The sequence below is a fragment of the Saccopteryx bilineata genome, chromosome 2 (assembly GCF_036850765.1).
Source record: "Saccopteryx bilineata isolate mSacBil1 chromosome 2, mSacBil1_pri_phased_curated, whole genome shotgun sequence".
Classification (NCBI taxonomy): Eukaryota; Metazoa; Chordata; class Mammalia; order Chiroptera; family Emballonuridae; genus Saccopteryx; species Saccopteryx bilineata.
In genome coordinates, this window is record NC_089491.1 from 312,992,863 (window position 1) to 313,016,339 (window position 23,477).

General features: G+C 48.1%; 1 protein-coding gene across 7 annotated transcripts in view; it reads right to left on the minus strand.

Annotated features, from left to right (window-relative positions):
• Window positions 1-1,455: 1,455 nt before the first annotated feature.
• SEMA4A (semaphorin 4A) overlaps window positions 1,456-23,477 on the minus strand; it is a 33,081-nt gene continuing 11,059 nt past the window's right edge. For all 7 annotated transcript variants that reach the window (XM_066261846.1, XM_066261844.1, XM_066261847.1 and 4 more), the window contains exons 3-15: window positions 22,782-22,942; window positions 21,165-21,227; window positions 20,809-20,907; window positions 20,471-20,576; window positions 19,397-19,513; window positions 18,885-19,009; window positions 18,556-18,728; window positions 17,384-17,537; window positions 5,750-5,930; window positions 3,829-3,947; window positions 3,580-3,737; window positions 3,177-3,277; window positions 1,456-2,806 (exon numbers count right to left, since the gene is read on the minus strand). In XM_066261846.1, the coding sequence (XP_066117943.1) occupies window positions 2,214-2,806; window positions 3,177-3,277; window positions 3,580-3,737; window positions 3,829-3,947; window positions 5,750-5,930; window positions 17,384-17,537; window positions 18,556-18,728; window positions 18,885-19,009; window positions 19,397-19,513; window positions 20,471-20,576; window positions 20,809-20,907; window positions 21,165-21,227; window positions 22,782-22,942 (2,150 nt within the window). In that variant the 3' untranslated portion in view covers window positions 1,456-2,213. The remainder of the gene's footprint in view (window positions 2,807-3,176; window positions 3,278-3,579; window positions 3,738-3,828; window positions 3,948-5,749; window positions 5,931-17,383; window positions 17,538-18,555; window positions 18,729-18,884; window positions 19,010-19,396; window positions 19,514-20,470; window positions 20,577-20,808; window positions 20,908-21,164; window positions 21,228-22,781; window positions 22,943-23,477) is intronic.

The following is a 23,477-nucleotide window of genomic DNA, read 5'->3' on the forward strand; positions in this document are numbered from 1 at the left end:
CCCGGCCAGGGCACATAGGAGAAGCGCCCATTTGCTTCTCCACCCCCACCCCCTCCTTCATCTCTGTCTCTCTCTTCCCCACCCCCAGCGAGGCTCCATTGGAGCAAAGATGGCCCGGGCGCTGGGGATGGCTCCTTGGCCTCTACCCCAGGAGCTAGAGTGGCTCTGGTCGCGGCAGAGCGACGCCCCCTGGTGGGCAGAGCGTCGCCCCTGGTGGGCGTGCCGGGTGGATCCCGGTCGGGCGCATGTGGGAGTCTGTCTGACTGTCTCCCCGTTTCCAGCTTCAGAAAAATACAAAAAAAAAAAACAAAAAAGAATTGTGGGAGATGGCCTGACCTGTGGTGGCGCAGTGGATAAAGCATCCACCTGGAAATGCTGAGGTCGCCAGTTCGAAACCCTGGGCTTGCCTGGTCAAGGCACATATGGGAGTTGATGCTTCCTGCTCCTCCCCCCCCCCCTTCTCTCTCTGTCTCTCTCTGTCTCCTCTCTAAAAATGAATAAATTAAAAAAAGAGAATTAGGGCCCTGGCCGGTTGGCTCAGCGGTAGAGCATCGGCCTGGCGTGCGGGGGACCCGGGTTCGATTCCCAGCCAGGGCACATAGGAGAAGCGCCTATTTGCTTCTCCACCCCCCCTTCCTCTCTGTCTCTCTCTTCCCCTCCTGCAGCCAAGGCTCCATTGGAGCAAAGATGGCCCAGGCGCTGGGGATGGCTCCTTGGCCTCTGCCCCAGGTGCTAGAGTGGCTCTGGTCGTGGCAGAGCGATGCCCCGGAGGGGCAGAGCATCGCCCCCTGGTGGGCAGAGCTTCACCCCTGGTGGGTGTGCCGGGTGGATCCCGGTCGGGCGTATGCGGGAGTCTGTCTGACTGTCTCTCCCCGTTTCCAGCTTCAGAAAAAAAAAAAAAATTAAATAAATAAAAAAAGAATTAGGGACAGCAACTGTAGGGCTGCAGCAGGGACACCTGCCAAATCATCTCCCAGTGATGGATAAGGTGTTGCCTGGCCAGGAGACACAGCTGAAGCTGGTCAACACAGAACATTGACCTGAAAGGCAAAGTCTTAAGGCCCTCTCTAGCAATGGCTGGAGTGGAGGAAAGGGCTGTCGGCTGGCTCTGGGGGAAGCTAGCAAGGCAGAAGAGTTCTAGGAAACAGCCACCCCACAAATGGCCCTCTTCTCACTGATGTCCTTGATGCCTGTTCCCTTTTTTTTTTAATTTATTTATTTAAAAATTTTATTTATTGAATTTTTTAGAGAGAGAGTGAAACATTGATTTTATTGTTCCACTTACTTATGCATTCATTAGTTGATTCTTGTATGTGTCGACCAGAGATCAAGCTTGCAATCTTAGCATATTGGGACGATGCTCTAGCCAACTGAGCTACCTGGCCAGGGCTGCTCCCCTTACATCTCGCAGTCCTCCACTGGAGAACTCTGCTCTGATAAAAATAACACCAATGATAAGTTTTGTCGTTTTAATAAAAAATAAACTGTGACAGTTTTCTGAATCCCAAAGCAAAGGAAAGGGGAGAGGAGGGAGGTCAAAGGATCTGCCAGGGTAAATGCACGAACAAGGCTCAGATTACCTCTGCCATTCTAGCCCAGCTGAAAGGCTCACAACCTCCCTGAACTGAAGCAAGAAGGAAGGTGGTCAGACTTCAGGAAAGACTTCCCAGGAGTCAGTGGTGTGCAGTTGATAAGGGGAGCAGGAGAGGGCAGCTCCCAGCAGAGCCCTAAAGATCTCTAGGAAAGGGAAGTACTGATGGCCCAGGCAGCAGCTGCTATCAGAGTGGAGTCTCCAGGGGTGGCATGCTATCTTATGGTTGTTTAGATGTTTGGTGTTTATTACCATCGGGTTCTGGAACAGTCAGATGTTTTAGGGTCTTCTGGAGCAAATTTCCTGGAGTGTCCCAGAATGGGTGGAACTGAAGGATCTTTTCTAGGTCTTCCTGTCATAGCCTATGTCCAGGTCTGGGGCAACCCCCATTTGAGAGCTCGTGTGTTTGGTAGAAGGGAATCTCATAGGGGAGTCAGCCACGTGCCCAGGCCTGCTGAGTGCTACTGGTGGTGCAGCAGAATGGCAGAGCAGCTGCCCTGGGGGGAGGAAGGTGATCTTTCCTGCTGCTCCCACCCGACTCAGGTCTGCACTGCTCCAGGCGCCCTGGGCGGCATGACCAGGCACCATGCCCTACCCTGCAGCCCCAGTCTGTGCCCAGAGTTTAAGCCACCTCAGTGCCCTCATGGTTGTTGTCAGCGTCCAGATCACTGGCAGAAGACCTGCGTTCCTTGGGAAGTTGGAGGTGCAGCTTTCTGCTCAAGGGGGCTTTCTCCCTGGGGGGCAGGGTCTCACAGCCCTGGACCTTGCTGCGGGCTCGGAGTGCCCCCAGTGGGAAGATGAGGAGGATGATGAGGGCTCCTGAAAGCACTAAGGCAAGCAGTACAGTGACCGTGAGGAAGTGGGGCCAGTAGGACCTCTGGGCAGCCAGGGCGGCCCCGCCACTGACCCTCGTCAGCGGGCCCTCCACACGCTCCCGGGGAATGCCGGCCAGTTCAGGGTCCAGGGCCAGGGGCTGGTCCTGGCTGTTCACCCAATAGGAGACTACAGGGTATAAGAAGCCATTCTCCATGGCCCAGCACTGGTAGAGGCCCCCGGCCCCGTCCCGCAGTAACAGCAAGAGGGAGCCATTGTAGACCATGGAAGAGGCTCCTGGGACTGGTGTTCTCCCGTGAGTCCAGTAGTAAGAGGCCAGAGCTGAGAGGTGGGGACAAGGGAGCTCCAGAATGGAGTTGGGGACAGCCAGCACTTCTTTAACTATAGATGAAGAAAAGAGGACAAAAGGTTAAGGGAGGTGGGGGCAAAGGAAGGCGGGGGAGTATCTCTACCCTACATTTGGACTTTCTATGAATATCTCCAATTTCCATTTAACTCCCAAACTCAACCCTAACTCTTTCCTATCTCTAATCAGGACCCCAAACTACTTCCAGTCCATCTGACTCCAACTTATGACACCAAAACCAGCTTTACCCTCAATCCTGAATCCCCTTTCCCTAAGAGGCAAGGCCCAAATGCATGCCAACTCTGGGTGTTCAGGTCTCAAGCTAGACGAGTGCTAGGGGAGGAAACTGAGGAAGGAATGCACAGCCCTCCCGAGCCTTTGCACCTCCCCTGGTCCCACACTCACTGATCTGGGGTTGTCTCTGAGGCCGGAGGCTCCTTCCCATGGGGCCATTGGCACACGCCCAGTCTGGGTTCCCTCTCTCCACATCCTGCCTCCAGGACTTCCTGAGAGGGCGAAGAGATAAAAAAAAAAAACACAAAAAAAAAACTTCCCTTCAGACAGAAGTGGGAAAAGCAGGGAGGAAGCAGTGGGAAAGAAGGAGGGTTGGATACAGGTAGAACAGAGGAGGGGAGACCCAGGATTCTAGAGCAGCCTCTAAACTGCTGGGTGCAACCCCTTCCCTGGAGGAGCCCACCACAGGAGGGGAGATCTTGGAGGGAATGTGTCAGTAGCCCCTGGAGAGAGGAAGAACAAGAACACAAGCTAGGTAGAAAGGGTCCTGGTGCCATCCAGGACTGGCACTCACGGGATGGAGGTGGGCAGGAGGCGACAGATTCTGGACTCGGGGTCCCAGGCACAGTGGGGGTCCCGGGCAAGGACACAGTCCATACAGGTCTCATAGACACTACAGTTGGCTCGGGGGACCCTGAAGACGCCTCCTGAGAAGCCTATAAACAATGCACCCTGGAAAAAAGATAGAGTGTCAGGGTGCTCCCACCACGCCTAGCAAGGACCCAGCACCCGAGGCCTGCCCCTTTAGAAGGTCCCTTCTCACCTGGGTAGGGGACAGCTGTAGGTTTTGAACAGGTTCAGGCTCGGGGAACAGCTGAATCTCCTCTACCAGATAAACTCTGCTGTCTCTGCTCACCACAGCCTTGTGCAGGGACCCTGTGGCTGTGGAGAGACAGAGCTGAAACTGCCTCACCTTTTCTACAGACCCCGCCCTTCTCCCTCCCCGACTCCAGATGATCTCCCAGCTATCAGAAGGTTCTTTCTGCAGTGTCACACGCGCTGGACAGATCCATCGGACTGCTTCCCTCAGTGCCGTGGAGATGGAGCGTTCTTGTAAACTACTGAAATCCCTGCCCCCTGCCCTCCCTCTGCACCACTCATTAGAACTCTGTCCCTGGGCCCTGGCCGGTTGGCTCAGTGGTAGAGCGTCGGCCTGGTGTGCAGGAGTCCCAGGTTCGATTCCCAGCCAGGGCACACAGGAGAAGCGCCCTTCTGCTTCTCCACCCCTCCCCCTCTCCTTCCTCTCTGTCGCTCTCTTCCCCTCCTGCAGCCAAGGCTCCATTGGAGCAAAGATGGCCTGGGCGCTGGGGATGGCTCTGTGGCCTCTGCCTCAGGCGCTAGAATGGTGCTGGATGCAACAGAGCGATGGGCAGAACATTGCCCCCTGGTGGGCATGCCAGGTGGATCCCGGTCGGGCGCATGCGTTGCCTCCCCGTTTCCAGCTTCGGAAAAATGAAAAAAAAAAAAAAAGAACTCTTTCCCTGAAGGAACCCAACTTTCCACATTCCGTGGACACAGGGCAGTGAACAGCTGAGTGCTTCTGTGGGAAAATCACATCACCAGCCTCCCCCACCTCCATCAAGTTTTTCTACTCAAAGGCATTTCAGTGAGTTCTATCCTGCCCACCCTTTTAAAAATTGCAACCACCTTGACTGGCATTCCTGATTCCCCATCACATCAGATGTCTCATAACATCTGATGTCACTGACTTGGTATGTTTATTGTCTGTCTCCCTGCACTCCACAAGCATGAGCTCTCTGTTTTGTTCTCTACTGTATACCCCATAAATGCATGGCTGATAGGGTGACTCCTAACAGGTCCTAAAAGAATGAATGAACCTGGTAGATTTCTTCCACTAAAGCTCAAGGTCATCTATCTCACCAGGCCCTCAATATTTAGGCTTGGCAATCTTCCACATTCCTGTGATCCTCTCTCCTTTCCGCAATGACTATTTGAATCTACCTTCCTTCAAACCTCCCATCTTTTCCACCCTTCATTCCTAGCTCAAGACCAGTGTCTCCTACTTCACAGAAAACAGAAAAGCCTTCACATAAGAGCTCCCTCTGCTTCCTGCCTGTCCCTGAGGCTATACCTACCTCAGTCTTACTACTCCTGGCTCCCACCCCTGCAGGGACGCTGGCCCTCGTCAGCTCACAGCCAGTCTCTCCACCTGTTTCCTGGACTCTGGCTTCCTGCTCCCTCTGCAACTTCACCTGCCAATTATCCCCTTGTCAGCCCATCTCTCACCACCTCCCTCTCTCCTGAATCCCGACAATGTTTCCTGTATTTAAAAAGAGAATGCTGGCTGGACCCCACACCCTCCTCCAGTCACCTCATTCCTCTCTTCCACTTCACAGTCAAGCCTCGTGAAGGAAAGATCTCTGTACTTGCTGAGTCCAGCTCCCCTCCCCTCCCCTCTCTAACATGCTTTCCCTCATAAAATAAACAGCTCTTGCTAAGGCCACCAAAGCCCTTGTGTTGTCTCCCTGACCAGATTGAAAGCTCAGAAAAAGTAGGGACTGAGCTGTTTTGTTTCCCCACAGTATTTTCAGAGCCTAACGGGGTGCCAGGCTCATAGTAGGTGCTCAGAAAACATTTGTTGAATAAATGCACACATGAATGAACTCAAAGATTTCCCTCCTCTGCTCTAGTCCCCTGAGGAATGTCCGGAGCCCTTTACTCACCGGTACCCAAGTACATGACCAGATAGCTGTGCCCATCAAGGCCCTGGGCTGTCTCCACCGCAAGTCGTGTGTACTCCACACCAGACTTCACCAGCAGGGGCTTTCCCACCACCTGTTCATCCATCAGGAAATGGTCCTTCATGAAGGTCAAGGCTTTATCAGAGGAAGGGCCCACCGGGCACTGAAGGGGGCAGAAGGCAGATCAGGTCAGCTTCCTCCTTCCTGTCAGCTCGCCCATTGATGCTTCCTTCCCTTCTCCCTCTGCTAATCTCCTCTGCCTCCCTCCATGGCAGTCCTTATCTCTGGATGGTTAAGGTTCAGACTCTGGAGCTGCCTGGCTTTGAATTCCAGCCTCTATATTCCCTAACAGTAAAATGGGCATATTAGCAATACATGACAGGCTTGCTGTGAAGATGAATGGTAAAATACACAGAACATAATTAGAACAGTGATTGGCTTGAATTAAGGACTCAGTAAATGTTAGCCTCATCTTCCACACCTTCATCAAGGAAGCCTCGCAGCCAGCAGGAAGCGGGTTGAAGGCCTTTTGCAGGCAAGGACTCTGTTTTATTCATATCTTAGCACAGGATGTGGCACACAGTTGATACCCAATAAATGTTTGCTGAATCAGTGATTAAATGAAAGATGTCACAGAAAGGGGTGGTGTGGCAAGTGTGTTTCTCATCAAGGTTTTGCGCAAAGTTGCTGCATGATTCTGGGAGAGTTTCTTCTCCACTCTGGGCTTCCTTTTCTCATCCATAAAATGAGGGGGCTGAACCAGTTCTCTAAAGGTCCTGCCAACACCAGCATACTAGGGCTCTTGGGGTACCTGTGCTATAATCTTCAGTCAGGATCTTTCTCCTTCATACCCAAGAGCGCTGTCTTAGGGCCAACCCCAGCTCTGTCACCTACAAGCTGTGTCCGCAGACAAGGTACTCCACTTTTAGGAGCTTTAATTTCCTCATCTATAAAGTGAGGTAATAACCTCTATTTCTCCCTCCCTCCCTCCCTCTCTCTCTCTCTCTCTCTCTCTTTTTAGTGAGAGACAGACAGACAGGGAAGGCAGAGAGATGAGAAGCATCAATTCATAGTTGCAGCACTTTAGTTGTTCATTGATTGCTTCTCTCTCTCTCAAATGCTTATTTTATTTATTTTAGAGAGAGGAAGGGAGAGAGCAGGGAAGAGACAGAAAAATCTGTTCCTGTATGTGCCCTGACTGGGGATCAAACCATCAACCTCTGTGTTTTGGGACAATGCTCTAACCAACCGAGCTATCTGGCTAGGGCATTGATTGCTTTTTCATATGTCCCTTGACCAGGGAGCTTCAGCTGAGCCAGTGACTCCTTGCTCAAGCCAGAGACCTTGGACTCAAGCCAGCGACCACAGGGTCAAGTCTATGATCCCACACTCAAGCCAGCGACCCTGCGCTCAAGCCAGCAACCTAGGAGTTTCAAACCTGGGTCCATAGCATCTCAGGTCAACTCTCTATCCACTACACCACTACCTGGTCAGGCAATATCTATATCTCATTTTGATGCCACAATGAGCATATGTACCTACTCTTGCTTCCTCTCAATGAGGCTTTTTTTAAAGGCAAATCTACAGAGGTGGGAGAATAGGAGAGGAGGCAAAAGCCCCACATTTAGAAGTTGGATAACAAATTAATAAATAGTAAAAGACTTAAAAAACAATCTTCTTAAGATGGCCCTGGAGTACATCTGGCTTACAAGACAGTTTCTAAAGTTCATGAATTCGTGGCTCCAGTCGCCTCTGAAAGTGGGTAAAAGGAGGGCTGAACAAAGAGGATTATGGGAAAATCTGTTTAAAAAACAGGAAGATCTCTTCCCAGCTACATACACCTGAGTGACTGTCCCTTCCATGCCCTGGCCCAAGACTGGAGGTTCATTCACTGGAGAGAGTAAGACAGAGGGTCTCTGGATGAATGAAAGCAGGCACGGTTGAGGAGGGCACCTCCATAAAGGCAGAGGAGTAAGTATAGTTAGGCACAGTGCAAGCAAAGACTCTTCCTCACCCTCAACCCTCTTCCTCCATGGCTCCCTGACACCAGAAACCAGACTATCTTCCTCCAAACAGAAGACCAGAAATGTCTGCTCTGGGAACACTGACTAGAGGTCCCATAGGAGAGCTTTAAAGATATTAACATTGAAGGTCCCCCCAAAAAACAGCCTGGCTAGACTATCTTCAGTGGAGCTACATGAGCTCAAGTTGCCAAGTCATACCCAAAGGCACAGAAGTTTCCAAATAGCTTCATGGTCCCCTGCTCTTAAATATGAGTAGATAGCCAAGGATTACCAGACATGTGAGCGAAACCATGATTATGAAAGAGACCAAAGCAAACAAACAGAAAAAATGGACAAATGAAAACCTAAGAGGAAAAACAAATGATTCAGAGAAAAGAAAACTTCACACCAAAGTATCAATATTATCGTAAGAGAGATAAGTGAAGACAGTGCACCCATGAAACAAGAACGTAATGCTACGAAAGAGGAGGTCTTACTTTAAGAGGACAGCCAGACATTACATATGTTCTGAAGAAAAAACACACTAACCACAATGAGTAGTCTCGCCCCTCCCCAATCAAAGTTTAATCTGATCAAGTCTCTAGATCCAAACACCAATTCACAGAAAATACTTATATTCTACCATTGAGATGCAAAATCATCAAGATTCAGATTATGAAAAATTCTATATGACAAATTGCAAGAGAAAAAAAAAGAAGATAGAAAGGGAACATCTAGATTAAGAGATTTATTGAAAGAATAACCAATCCAAATTTATAGATCTTATTTAGGTTTTGACTCAAATAAACAAACAAACTATATTTTAAAATACTCTTATGACATCTATGAGGCTATTAGAAATTTGAACACAAATGTGTATTATATTAAGGAGTTATTACTTTTTTTGGTGTGATAATGGTACTATGGGTACTTTTTTTTTAATTTTTATTTTTTTATTCATTTTAGAGAGGAGAGAGAGAGAGACAGAGAGAGATAGAGAGGAGAGAGAGACAGGGGGGAGAAGCTGGAAGCATCAACTCCCGTATGTGCCTTGACCAGGCAAGCCCAGGGTTTCGAACTGGCAACCTCAGCATTTCCAGGTCGATGTTTTATCCACTGCGCCACCACAGGTCAGGCCTACTATGGGTACTTTTTAAAGCCCTGCCTTTTAGAGATACATACTAAAATATTTATGGATGATATAATAGGTTGAATGGTAACCCCCTCAAAAATATGTCCATCTAAAACCTGTGAATGTGATTGTCTGGGGCCAGCTCTTGGGTCAGCCAGACGTTGTGTCCTCTCCATATTCCCTTCCAACACTGTGATCATTGCTTATGGTCAAAGTTAACTTTATCTGGGGTGTTCCTGGATATTGTTCATATATTGTGGGAGGCCATGCTGGCCAAAGGCAAATTCAGAGTAAAGGAAACACCTAGAGACTTATTGTGTTCCATTCTTTATCTTTTCACAACCTCTACTTCTGCTCTTATCATGTCATCAATATTTAGGTATGAAGAAGAGCTCCTGTAACTAACTAATAGTTACAACTCAGTACATAGTGGTGTTGATGGCCTGAGTTCTCACTGCCTGAGGTGCCAAGTTGAAGGGATGTCTTTAGTATGAAAAAAACCATCTTTGTACTCACAGTCCACCAAGACTCACAGTGTATCCACTCCTTCTCTAGATCTTCTGTCTCTTCTTTGTGAGTGCTATGAAGCTCCCTAAGGAGCCCTAACCTGCAGCAGCTCCCAAGTGGTATCACAGAACATTTATAGGTGATCTCTTGCAAGTCAATCATTTCTATAAAATCTAATAAAAGTTTGTTCCAAAGAACAAATGTTGTCTCCCAACAGGTACACAGGCCAAATAAAAGATGTGAAACTAAAACATGTGTCAAAATTATATCTTTTTCTTTTAAGTGAGAGGAAGGGAGATGCAGAGACAGACTCCTGCATGCGCCTTGACTGGAATCTACCCAGCAACCCTCATCTGACGCTGATGCTCAAATCAACTGAGCTATTCTCAGCACCTGAGACCAACATTTGGACCAACCGAGCTATCCTCAGCACCTGGACTGATGCTTGAACCAATTGAGCCACTGGCTGTGAGAAGGGAAGAAAGAGAGAAAAGGGGGGAAGGGAGGGGAAGAGAAGCAGGTGGTTGCTTCTCACTTGTGCCCTGACCAGGGGTCAAACCAGGACTTCCACACACCAGGCTGACATTCTATCCACTGAGCCAGTCTGCCAGGGCCCAAAATTACATCTTTTAGTATTCATACAGTTGCTAAAAATCACCTGTTAAATAAAATCTCCATATATTAATAACAACTAATGCCATAGGTAACCTAAATAAATATCTAAGCTCTTCTGCTAAACAAAATAAAATAAAACCTATGAGTGTGACCTTTTTGCAAAAAGGGTCTTTGAAGAAATAATTTAAAATCTCAAAATGAGCTCATTCTGGATTATGATGGTCTCTAAATCAAATAACAAGTGTCCTTATATGAAAAGTAGAGGAGACACATAGAGGAGATGGCAAAGTGATGAGAGAGGCAGAGATGGGAGTGAGGTGTCTATAAGCCGAGGAGCACCAAGGATTGCCAATAGCCAACTGAAAGCTAAGAGACACATGAAACAAATTCTCAGAACCTCCAGAAGGGTTTGATTTTGAACTCCTGGCCTCCAGAACTGTGAGAGAGAATAAATTTCTGTTGTGTTCAGCCACCAAGATTGTGGTAATTCAGTATAGAAGCCATAGTAAATTACAGATGAAATTATATGATGTCCAGAATTTGCTTCAAAATAATAAGGGAGGACGTAGGTGAAGTATAGATGAAACAAGTTTGACTGGCTATGGGTTGAAGCTGGCTGATGGGTATATGGAGGTTCAGTATACCATTCTGTCTACTTTGGATATCTTTTTCTTTTTCTTTTTCTTTACAGAGATAGAGAGAGAGTCAGAGAGAGGGATAGACAGGGACTGACAGATAGGAATGAAAAGATGAGAAGGGCCCTGGCCGGTTGGCTCAGCGGTGGAGCGTCGGCCTGGCATGTGGGGGACCCGGGTTCGATTCCCGGCCAGGGCACATAGGAGAAGCGCCCATTTGCTTCTCCACCCCCCCCCCCATTCCTCTCTGTCTCTCTCTTCCCCTCCCGCAGCCAAGGCTCCATTGGAGCAAAGATGGCCTGGGCGCTGGGGATGGCTCCTTGGCCTCTGCCCCAGGCGGCAGAGCGACACCCCGGAGGGGCAGAGCATCGCCCCCTGGTGGGCAGAGCATCGCCCCTGGTGGGCGTGCCGGGTGGATCCCAGTCGGGCGCATGCGGGAGTCTGTCTGACTGTCTCTTCCCGTTTCTAGCTTCAGAAAATACAAAAAAAAAGAAAAATAAAAATAAATTAAAAAAAAAAGAAAAAAAAGATGAGAAGTATCAATCATCAGTTTTTCATTGCGACACTTTAGTTGTTCATTGATTGCTTTCTCATATGTGCCTTGACCGTGAGGTACAGCAGACCGAGTAACCCCTTGCTGGAGCCAGCGACCTTGGGTCCAAGCTGGTGAGCTTTTGCTCAAACCAGATAAGCCTGTGCTCAAGCTGGCAACCTTGGGGTCTCAAACCTGGGTCGTCTGCATCCCAGTCCGACACTCTACCCACTGCACCACCACCTGGTCAGTACTTTGGATATCTTTGAAATTCTCCATAATAGAACTTTTTTTTTTAAGATTTTTACTTTATCAATTTTTTTAGAGAGAGAAGAGAGGGAGAAAAAGACAGAGGGGGGCAAGCAGTGAGAAGCATCAACTTGTAGTTGTTTTTTTTGGTTTTTCTGAGGGGGGGTTTGTATTTCTTTTTCTTCTGAAGGGGAAACGGGGAGGCAGTCAGACAGACACCTGCATGCGCCCGACCAGGATCCACCCGGCACGCCCACCAGGGGGCGATGCTCTGCCCATCCAGGGCGTCCCTCTTGCAACCAGAGCCACTCTAGCGCCTGGGGCAGAGGCCAAGGAGCCATCCCCAGCGCCCGGGCATCTTTGCTCCAATGGAGCCTCGGCTGCGGGAGGGGAAGAGAGAGACAGAGAGGAAGGAGAGGGGGAGGAGTGGAGAAGCAGATGGGCGCTTCCCCTGTGTGCCCTGGCGGGGAACTGAACTCAGGACTTCCGCACACCAGGCTGACGCTCTACCACTGAGCCAACCGGCCAGGGCCAACTTGTAGTTGTTTTTTGTATATGCCTTGACTGGGCAAGCCCAGGGTTTTGAACCTAGGGCCTCAGTATTCCAGGTTGATACTTAATCCACTGCACCACCACAGGAAAAATAAAACTTTTTTTTCTTTTTTTTTTTACAGGGACAGAGAGAGGGATAGATAGGGACAGACAGACAGGAATGGAGAGAGATGAGAAGCATCAATCATCAGTTTTTCGTTGCGACAGCTTAGTTGTTCATTTATTGCTTTGTCATATGTGCCTTGACCGCGGGCCTTCAGCAGACCGAGTAACCCTTTGCTCGAGCCAGTGACCTTGGGTCTAAGCTGGTGAGCTTTTGCTCAAGCCAGATGAGCCCGTGCTCAAGCTGGCGACCTCGGGGTCTTGAACCTGAGTCCTCAGCATCCCAGTCCGATGCTCTATCCACTGCGCCACCGCCTAGTCAGGCAAAATAAGACATTTTTATAAAAGAAATATTTAAAGCTCAAAAAAAATCTGTCTGCCAGGCAAAATAAAACATTTTTATAAAAGAAATATTTTAAGCTAAAAAGAAAAATCTGCCTAACCAGGCAGTGGCGCAGTGGATAGAGCATCAGACTGGGATGCCGAGGACCCAGGTTCGAGACTCCGAGGTCGCCAGCTTGAGCGCGGGCTCATCTGGCTTGAGCAAAAGCTTACCAGCTTGGACCCAAGGTCGCTGGCTCGAGCAAAGGGTTACTTGGTCTGCTGAAGGACTGCGGTCAAGGCATATATAACAAAGCAATAAATGAACATAAATGAACAACTAAGGTGTCGTAATGTGCAACGAAAAACTAATGATCGATGCTTCTCATCTCCCTGTTCCTGTCTGTCTGTCCCTGTCTATCCCTCTCTCTGACTCTGTCTCTGTAAAAAAAAAAAAAAAAAAAAATCTGGGAAATTATATATTTTAGCAGAAATTTAAAATCTGAAGGATTAGAAGATAAAGTTGAAGCACTCGCCCAAAAAGTAGAACCAAACTAAAGCCTTAGAAAATAAGAAAGGGTTTGTGCCTGACTAGGTGATGGTGCAGTAGATAGTGTGTCAGCCTGAGGACCCAGGTTTGAAACCCTGGGGTCGCCGCTTGAACACAGGTTCACTAGCTTGAGAGCCAGGTTGCTGGCTTGAGCGTGGGATCAGAGACATCACCCCATGGTCGCTGGCTTGAGCCCAAAGGTCACTGGCTTGAGCCCAAAGTTGCTGGCTTGGCTTGAGCAAAGGGTCACTGGTTTGGCTGGAGCCCCTGGGTCAAGGCACATATGAGAAAGCAGTCAGTGAATAACTAAGGTGCCGCAACTATGAGTTGATGCTTCTCATCTCTCTCCCTTCCTGTCTGTCTATATGTATGTTTGTCTCTTTCTCTAAAAAAAAGAAAAGAAAAGAAGAAAGGGTTTTAAAAGTTAGAGGACCAGTCCAAGAAGTCCAGAAAGAAGAGAAAAATGCCCTGGTGGATTAGCTCAGTTGGTTAAGAGTATCATCCCAAAATGACAGGGTTGTGGCTTCCATCCTAGTCAGAGCACACATGGGAAGCAACCAAGGAATGCACCACTGAGTGGAACAACAAATGCTTCCCTTCCCCCTCCCCTCTCTATCCCTTCTTCTCCCTGTCTCTCTAAAATAAAATCCAATAAAGGCCCTGGCCAGTGGCTCAGTGGACAGAGTATTGGCCTGGTATATGGACATCCCAGGTTCAATTCCCGGTCAGGGAACACAAGAGAAGTGACGTGACCATTTGCATCTTTCCCCCTTCCTCTCCCCCTTCTTTCCCTCTTCAGCAGTGGCTTGACTGGTTTGAGTGTGGCCTTGAATGCTGAGGACAGCACCACTGGAGCATATTAGCCTCAGGTGCTAAAAATAGCTTGGTACTCGAGCACTGGCCCTAAATGGGGCTGCTGGGTGGATCCCAGTCAGGGCGCATGCGAGAGTCTATCGCCCCTTCTCTCATCTAAAAAAAAAAAGAAGAAGAAAAAGAAGAAAGAAATGAAAATAACAAATATCAATGAAAATTAAGCCCAGGTCAGATAGCTCGGTTGATTGGAACCTCATTCTGGAGCCTGAAGCTTCACTGGTTTGACTCCCTGGTCAGGGAACATAGAGGAGCTTGATGTTCCTGTCTCTCTCTCTCAAAAAAAAAAAAAAAAAAAAAAAGAGAGAGAGAGAGAGAGAAAAATACACTAACATTAAAATGTCAGCTTCATGAGAAAAGGGATTTGTTTTATTCACTGCTGTATCCTCAGTGCCTAGAACAGTGGCAAGTGGTCTCAGAAAATATTTGTTGAATGAAAAAAGAGGAAATAGTCCAAGAAAATTTCTCAGAACTGAAGGAACTAAATTTCCGGCTGAAGGGGCAAATTGAATGTCTAGCACAATAAATGGACAGAATCTCAACAAAGCAAAATATTGTGAAATTTCACAACAGTCAGGAACAAAGAAAAGACCCTACAAGATTCCTGTGAGAGCCTGACCAGGCGGTGGCGCAGTGGATAGAGCGTCGGACTGGGATGCAGAGGACCCGGGTTCAAGACCCCGAGGTCGCCAGCTTGAATGCGGGCTCATCTGGTTTGAGGAAAAGCCCACCAGCTTGAACCCAAGGTCACTGGCTCTAGCAAGGGGTTGCTCGGTCTGCTGAAGGCCCGCGGTCAAGGCACGTATGAGAGAGCAACCAATGAACAACTAAGGTGTTGTAATGCGCAATGAAAAACTAATAGTTGATGCTTCTCATCTCTCTCTGTCCCTGTCTATCCCTCTCTCTGACTCTCTGTCTCTGTAAAAAATAAATAAAATTTTTTAAAAAAAAGAACATCAAAAGATTCCTGTGAGAAAAAACCAGATGACATTCAAAGAGTTAGGGATCAGAAGAGCTTTGGGCTTCTCAACAGCAGCACCGGAAGCTAGACGATAATAGAGCAAGCCTTGCCTTCAAAGTTTTTAAGGAAGATTATTTCTATTCTAAAATTACATGTACCTAGCCATACTGTCAAAAGTGAAAGTGGAATAAAGACATTTTCAGATATTCAAGGTCTCAAAATATTTTACTGTAATATATCCCCATCTAGAAATCTACAGAGACTATCGTCCACTAAAATAAGGAGGAGGAAGAAGAGTAGGTGGAGGAGAAGGAACAGAAGCCATGAAATGCAAGAAACATGAGATCATCACAAGAAAGGCAAAAAGAAAGAAGGAAGGAAGGGAGGGAGGGAGGGAGAGAAGGAGGGCGGGCGGGAAGGGAAGGAAGGAAAGGAAGGAAAGGGAACCGCCAAAAGGATGAAGAAGAGAGATTCCAAGATGGCAGATTCCAGGATGGCAGCTTGTAGATGGCAGCAGTAGACAGGAAGGAGTTGAAACTATTGGAACACCTAACAGGTCTGTCTTTAGAAGAGATTCAGATAATTTAGTAAAAGTTTGGGGTTGGCTGCTCTGCTTATGGAGTAGCCACTCTGAGTCTCACTGCTTCACCAATAAACTAACTCTCTTTCACTTAAAAAATAAAGAGTTTGGGATTAAAGATAAGAACTTAGAAAACAAAGCAAGCAAAGAAACATCAAAATAATTACTATGCCTGACCTGGTGGTGGCGCAGTGGATAGAGCGTCAGACTGGGATGCGGAAGGACCCAGGTTCGAGACCCCGAGGTCGCCAGCTTGAGTGCGGGCTCATCTGGTTTGAGCGAGGCTCACCAGCTTGGACCCAAGGTTGCTGGCTCCAGCAAGGGGTTGCTCAGCCTGCTGAAGGCCCGTGGTCAAGGCACATGTGAGAAAGCAATCAATGAACAACTAAGGTGTTGCAACACGCAATGAAAAACTAATGATTGATGCTTCTCATTTCTCTCTGTTACTGTCTGTCTGTCCCTGTCTATCCCTCTCTCTGACTCACTCTCTGTCTCTGTAAAAAATAAATAAATAAATAAATAAATAAAAATTAAAAAAAAATAATTACTAGCCCCAGGGAAAATAAAATATATGCAAAAGGAAAAATAACCATGGCTTGCTACAATACTTGGCTAATCTATAAATGATAAGACTCATAAATATTAATCTAACCAAAGGGGTGGGTGCACTGGTGTGATGGGAAGGCAGCTCTGGAGTGAGGGATGGGGGAGCCCTGATTTGCAGTATTTGCTGATTCCTGTGGTTTATATTCCCACATGATTGATTTCAAGTTACCAATGTAACATCACTGGACAGGAACTTGGAAAGAGATGTGCAAAAAGAGTTTTTGCTAGTTGCTGCAAGCTAGCTCTAGCACACCACTGGGTGGGGAAACAGTTAAATTCTCCCCTTCCAGAATGGGAATTCAATAGATACTGCTTGAAACTGAAACATCAAGCTGTAATAATAAGCCTTGTCTGTGGTGGCGCAGTGGATAAAGCATCAACCCAGAATGCTGAGGTTGCTGGTTCAAAACCCTGGGTTTGCTGGGTCAAGGCACATACAACCATCAATGAACAACTAAAGTGAAGCAACTATGAGTTGATACTTCTTGTTCCCCCACCCATCTCTCCTTTCTCTGTGAAATCAATACATAAAATCTCAAAAAAAAAGATGTAATAAAAAAGTATATTATTTAGAGATATGGAGATAAATACTAAAAGAATTGAAGCTGAATCTGATTGGCATAGTGGATAGAGCATTGATCTGGGACGCCGAGGTCCAAGGTTCAAAACCCCAAGGTTGCCAGTTGAGTGCAGGTTCATCAACATAATCCCAAAGTCACTGGCTTGAAGCCCAAGATTGCTGGCTTGAGCCCAAGGTCGCTACCTTAAGTAAGGGGTCACTGGCTTGGGTGGAGCCCTTGGTCAAGGCATGTATGAGAAGCAATCAATGAACAACTAAAGTGCTGCAACTATGAGTTGATGCTTCTCATCTCTCTCCCTTCCCTTCTGTCTGTTTATCTCTCTCTCTCTTGCACGTGCATGTGTGTGCATGCTAAAAAAAAAAAAAAAAAAGAAAGAATTAAAGCTGGTTTTCTCCAGAAAGGAAAAAGTGAAGGGTAGGGGGTAGAATAGGACTGTTTCTTGTAACCAATCATGTAAATCTATATGATCCTTTAAATGGTGTACTCTAATCAAAACCCAAAAGTTAAATAAGAAATGCAGGTGAAGATACTCTCGGCACAGCCCATGCTCCTGTTTCCTTGGTGAGATACCCAGGTGTTTGGTGTGTACTTAGCTGGGATGGAAGGGAGTGCTCTATGTGTAGGACGGGACTGGACACATGTGAAATGTGGGCAGCTAGACCTGGTGTATATCTGAGCAGATAGGACTGTTGGTGGCGAAGAGGAGCACTGACATTTATTAGGAATTTATTATGCCAAGATAGGTACTTTGATAAATGCATTATGTGTGTGTCTCTGTTGGGGAGAGGGGGCTTTGCTCAGTGTGGAAAATGGTACTCACGCTGCCTGGCCGAGGACTGATATCATCAGGGACATCATGAGTAGTCCATCGTGAAGTTTCTTTGTTTAATTCCTTGTACTTCCCCTCAAAGACACGTTTGATATCCTTGAGAGAGAAGGCACAGACAGCGGAGCTCCTGGTTCCGCCGATCTGCCTGGAGACAGCCAGAGGGGACATTGTCTATGATCTCCTCACTTATATCAGGAAGCACCCCCTCCAGCCCTGGCCCACCCTTGGTGAGAAACCCAGAAGGGCAGGAATGTGGAGTGTTGCGTCAGCCTCAAGCTGCCTTTGCTTCTCCTAGTTGTGGTGTTAAGAGCTAGGAGGGTCCTTGGCTTTGGCCCATTTCAGGATCTGAAGTGTGATTATCCTTAAAGAGAATTAATTAGGGCTTAGGCCCTAGGGTTTTACCCATCAGAGAGGCAGTGTAACCAGTTCCTGACAGGCTCCAGGTGAAGCTGTCATCCTAGAGGTGCCACGGATTCCTGGTCCTCAGAGAATGAACCAGAGCCTGACCACAAGACTATTTTTATTCCTTCAGCCCTGGTCTGTGCAGACAGGTCTGTTTTCCCTGTTCTCTTTAACTTGACTGTGGCACACATACATACCTGGCCCTGTTTACACCAGATACCTTTGCTACCTGACACGGTGTCAGCAGGTATCTAAAACACTGTGGAGTCAGACCACAGCAAATCAGTTAACCCTTCTTAGCCTCTAAGCAATGGCTATATTTTTTAGCTTATGATGCTAATGGTGTTTCCTTTCTTGCTCTGGCCATTAAGAAGCTCAGAGCTAAATTTGTGACTGGCATTCAGAGACTGCATAAATGACAAATATTTGTAATGTGTGGATCCTATCCTTGACTTCTCTTATTCTCCCTTTATTCCCATTTCCTTATTGGTTTTTTATTTTATTTTACTTTATTTTATTTTAATGGTTGCGTTTTGTAAGCTGCCTCCTATCCTTTTTGGAACCAGGCAGCATATAAACTAATATCTCTCTAAGCTTTATTTTCCCCCACGTACATGGAGGGCATAAATCTACTTCCTGATAAGTGGTGACGATCTGTGTTCGGCTCACATCAGTTCCTACCCCTCGTGGCCAGTGAGGGCATCTTGGGCGCTGGTCTGAGATCTCGCATTTAGCCCCCACGTTCCCACCCAGGGGCTCACCATTGAGAGGTGAAGACTGCGTAGACTTGGAGATCGGTGGAGAAATTGGCCGGCAGCAGGACCGCATGGCGGATGACGTTAAAGGGCAGCTGCCCGGACTGGGTGCATAGCAGTTGAGCCTTCAGGAAGGTGGTCCACTTCTTCTGCAGCAGCCTTTCACCGCCCACGTCGTTCTAGGGGACAGGCTGAGTCAGGGGCACCTCCAGAGCAAGTCCCCGCCCGCTGACCCGCCTTTCCCCCTCTACAGGGTTGTAGGCTCTCAGCCCCGCCTCTGCCGTCTCCCTATTGGCTCCTCCACGTCAGCCCCGCCTCCCGCCCAGGCGGCGGACCTTACAGACTCTGGCCACCCGAGATGTGTGGAGCTTGTGGAAGAACTCGAACTCGCTGGCTGTTTCCTCAAAGAAGAAGTAGACGACCTGAGTAGAAGGGATGGCTGCCACAAAGGAGGCGTCCGCTGCGACGGGGTGGGGGTGGGGGTGGAGAATGGAGGGGAGAGGCAGATAGGCTTAGGGATTGAGCACTTGGATGCCCTGGGATCCCCTTGGTGAAAACCCTTAGGTTGTCTCTGCAGGCCAGGAGACTGGATGCCTCGGGCCCCACAGCTGATCGAGGGTGGCCATCGGGTGGACGGGTGTGTGTGTGTGTGTGTGTATTATTACCTCTTTATTTAGATAAGATGAGTACGAGAGCTTTGTCTCCTTCTCTGCTGTACCCCCAGCGCCTAACAGTACTGCCTTGAACGAAGTATGCGTTCAACAAATGAGAGTTGAGTGAATTGCCAAATCTCTGGGACTCGGGGGAAGGGGGCCAGACCTGTACTGGGTGGGGCTCAGGTTCTTACGTTGCAGCCAGCGGAGGAAATTGTCTGTCTTGAGGACAGGCTGGGATCCCAGCGTGCGGATCAGGATGGGCTCACTGCCCAGGAAGTTGTTCATGGTGCCCGAATAGAGCATCCCATCTTGGTGAGGAAGACGTGGGGAGAGACATTATCAGTTGGAAGGTGTCTTGTACCCTCAGACCTGTCTGAGTCTGGGGCTAGCATTCACATAGTCTCATTCGTTCTACCAGGGATCTCAAACTCGTTGCCATGCGGCCCGCCCACCAATTTTGTGCGGCCCGCAGACTAATCAAACTTTGTGGATTAATCTGCGGGCCAGTCTGCGGGCCGCACAAAATTGGTGGGCGGGCCGCGAGTTTGAGACCTCTGTCACCTTCCTGGGGAGCTCCAAAGCCCATCTCACAGTCCCCAACTTGAGCACCCCACTCAGGTCCTTCTGCCCACAGAAAATGGCCAACTCTCCTGGCTTTCTGTGTTTGGGCACTTTTCCAACCATTTTCTAGCTACTCCCCAACACACCCAGCTGAACCACTTGCCAAATAGAATCACTCATTGTTCCCAGAAGGTGACTGTGTTTGCTGCTTCCACACCTTAAGTCCTACTCTTCTCCCCACCCATCTACCTGTCTTTTTAGGTCCCACTCAAAAGCCAAAGGCCACCTTCTTTAAGAAGCCAAGTTGGGAAGTCTGTAATGGTTTGTGTCTGGGAGAGCACAGGGCTGTGATTTCTTCTTAAGTTGTTAGAACAATGCCTGGCATACCACAGGAGATGTTCACGCAGTACCTATTTGTTGAAGAATTGAGTGAATCTCATGCCTCTTTTCTGCCAGAGATTTTCCAGACCCTGCTGCCTATGTGTATATCTCCACAGCCATTTCTCTTCACCCCCTTTGTAGCAGCTTCAGCAGGAGCTGGCAGTGGGTAGGGTGTCTGATTCTCCCTCTGATCTTATGCTCTGAGGCTCCTGGCTTTCTCTCTCTCTGTCCTCTGCCTTTCAGGAAAGTCTGTCAGATTCCATATGTCACAGAGTGACCTGGGAAAGCAGATGTTGGGATGGACCAGGGAACCTGATACTCACCTACCAAGACAGCTGTGTGCTTATGGGCAGGATCAAAGGGGCTTTGGCCTTTCCCCTCCACAACCTTGTCCTCCAAGATGGGCAACAGGTGGGAATTTTGAAGTCCCTACAGAGGGGGAGAGGATAGGAGACTAGAACACTAGAGTCTCACATCTGGAAAATGAGGGGCCTGAGGGAGGAAGGGAAAGGGACATAGAGGGAAATTGGTCTGGGGCCAGGAAGCCCAAGAGGGTTTTGCATCTAGAAGACCAGAGGTCTCCACTGTTGCAAAGCATGGGCTAGGAGTAGAGGTGAGGAAGGAGGCTTGGTGCCTAAGAGCTGGGTGCCAGGTAACTTACAATGAAGGTACAAGCAGGGCTGAAGGCGAAGGTGCCGCAGGTGTAGAGGTGGGTGGCATTGAAAGAGACCAGGACACGAATAAAGTTGAAACACTGTGTCTGGAGGAGATATAGAATTCAGGCCTCCAGGCCATTTGCCCCAAACTCCTGGGCTCCCAGACTCCAAGGCCCCCTCACTTTCTAGTGGGGAAAATGGCTGGGCAAGGCTGAGGCAGTCTTTATATGTCTTCATAGAACATGATGCAGGCAGTAATCATGCAAACAAGCAGCCTCTGCTGCCTGCATCACCTGGAGTGATGGTCTGGGGAAAACCAGGGTTCTCAACTAAGAGCCCCTAGATCCCCACCTCTCCTTACCTCATTGCTCTTCTTCTTTAAGACACATTCATTCTTTTTTTGGTCACTAGCCGGCCAGGATATCTGAAGTGGGGAATTGGGATGGGGGAGATGAAAGAGATATGAGGTGTTTAGCTCTAGCTCTGACTTGCCATCCCTTTCTTGGCTCTGGTGTGAAATAACCAGCAGGCGTGGTGGTTGGTGACCTGCTCATAGGTTATAATAACATCAGTTGGTGACCAGAACAATTACTCTAATAATACTGTTATTCATTAGGATGTAGCTCCATGCTAGAACATGGCCTGTGGAATCAGACCTGAGTTGAAATCAGGCTCAGCCATTTACTAGTTGGGGTGATCTTTGTCCAGTTTCACAGGCTTTTGGAGGACACAACAAGGTGGCATATGTAAAGCGCCTAAGGCAATGTATGGTATTCGGAGCAGCAGTTGTCAAACCACACATTTCCTAGAGAAATTGTTTAAAATGTCAGCTTCTAGGTCACACCTCAGAGAATCTTTTTTTTTTTTTTTGAGAATCTGCATTTTTAACAGGTATTCTGTATGTGATGTGGCCCACAGACTGTACTGAGAAACACAAACCATGGAGATGCTGCATAATTGCTAGCCCTCTCCCTCCCTCCCCTTTTCCCTTCCTTCTCACTTTCTGTCTCACATGATTGTCACCAATACTCAGCATGGGTAGGGTGACTAAAATTTAACACAGAAGCTTCCGTGATTTCTCCCAGTGGGTGGATATCACATTATTGATACAATTTGCGTCAATGTTTCTCTCATGTGTCAATGATTTCCATCTTGGCCATTTTAGCAATTAATATTATTCAACCAGTAATCATTAAACCAATGAATAGTGAGGCCACTATAGTATTTCTTGGCTGTTGTATAGACCAGGTATACATAACAAGAGTTGTTGATTATTGCTGGATATAGTTTACCCTTGAACAACACAGGGATTAGGAACACCAACCCCTTGCACAGTGAAAAATCCACAGATAAGTTTTGAATCCCCAAAACCTAACTACAGTTTGTCCCTCAGTACCCATGGGAGGTTGGTTCCAGGATCTCCACAGGTGCTTAAGTCCCTCATATAAAATGGGGTAGAACAATTTATATAGTCCACCCTCTGCATCCATGGATACCCAGCCATAGATAAAAAATGCTGATTGAATTCGTGGATGGGAAACCCGGGGTTGCAAAGGGCCAACTGTATATTTATTGGAAAAAAAATCTGCATAGAAGTGGACCCACATAGTTCAAAACCATGTTGTTGGCTTGACCTGTGGTGGCGCAGTGGATAAAGCGTCGACCTGGAACACTGAGGTCGCCGGTTCAAAAACCCTGGTCAAGGCACATATGGGAGTTGATACTTCCTGCTCCTCCCCCTGTTCTTGTTCTCTCTCTCTCTCTCTCTCTCTCCCCCCCTCTCTCTAATAAAAATGAATAAATAAAATCTAAAAAAGTAAATAAATAAAATAAATTAAAAAAAACCCATGTTGTTCAAGCGTCAACTATATAGATAAGAGAAATTGGGCAATTTTTCACCCATAGGCAGCCCTGGCACAGGGCAACTGCTAGCCCCCTCCTCACTCCCAGTCCACTCCTTTATCCCTGGCTTCCTCACCATGTTCTTTAGCTTTGGCACACCTGGATCCTGGATATTCAAGGCCAGAATGGCCTCTCGGGCCCCCACATAGAGCGTACTTCCATCACCACTCAAGAGCAGAGTATCAAAATCCTGGAGGCTCTTCTGGTGGAAGAGGCTAAGAGCCCTGCGTCCATCCCCTGTTGGGAGAGGTGTGATGGAATGAATGAGGAGGGGCTTGTGGGCTGGCAGCTGACCACTGACATCAAAGTGGAGGGGAAAAGGTTGGCAGAGGGTACTCCGCAGACCTGGGCAGCTGGACCCATTCTCCATCAGCAGCTCCCCCTTTAACTCCACCCTGCTGGCAGCCGTAGGAATTTTGTGGACTGAGCCCACAGTAAGGAGGAGAGATAGCCAAAGACCGGGTAATGACAGCCTGGCTAGAGGAGGGTGGCCCACACTCAAGAGACGGACAAAGGGACAGGAAATAAAGTGAAGCACAGGGATGCTCTTCCAGGCCTGAGAGCTGCGGTGTGGGAGGACACTTTTGCTCCTCACTGGCAGGGGGAGCAGAAGGCAGACAGACAGGAGGATGTTGGCAGCCACACGCAGGAAAGCTAGACACAGGAAAGGCTGTGTCAGAGTAGCTGTGGGTTGCAGGGTCCCACTCACCAACCCCACTTCCGTCCCCTTATCTACTGCAGGAAATTTCCACCACTAGAATGACGGCCATAG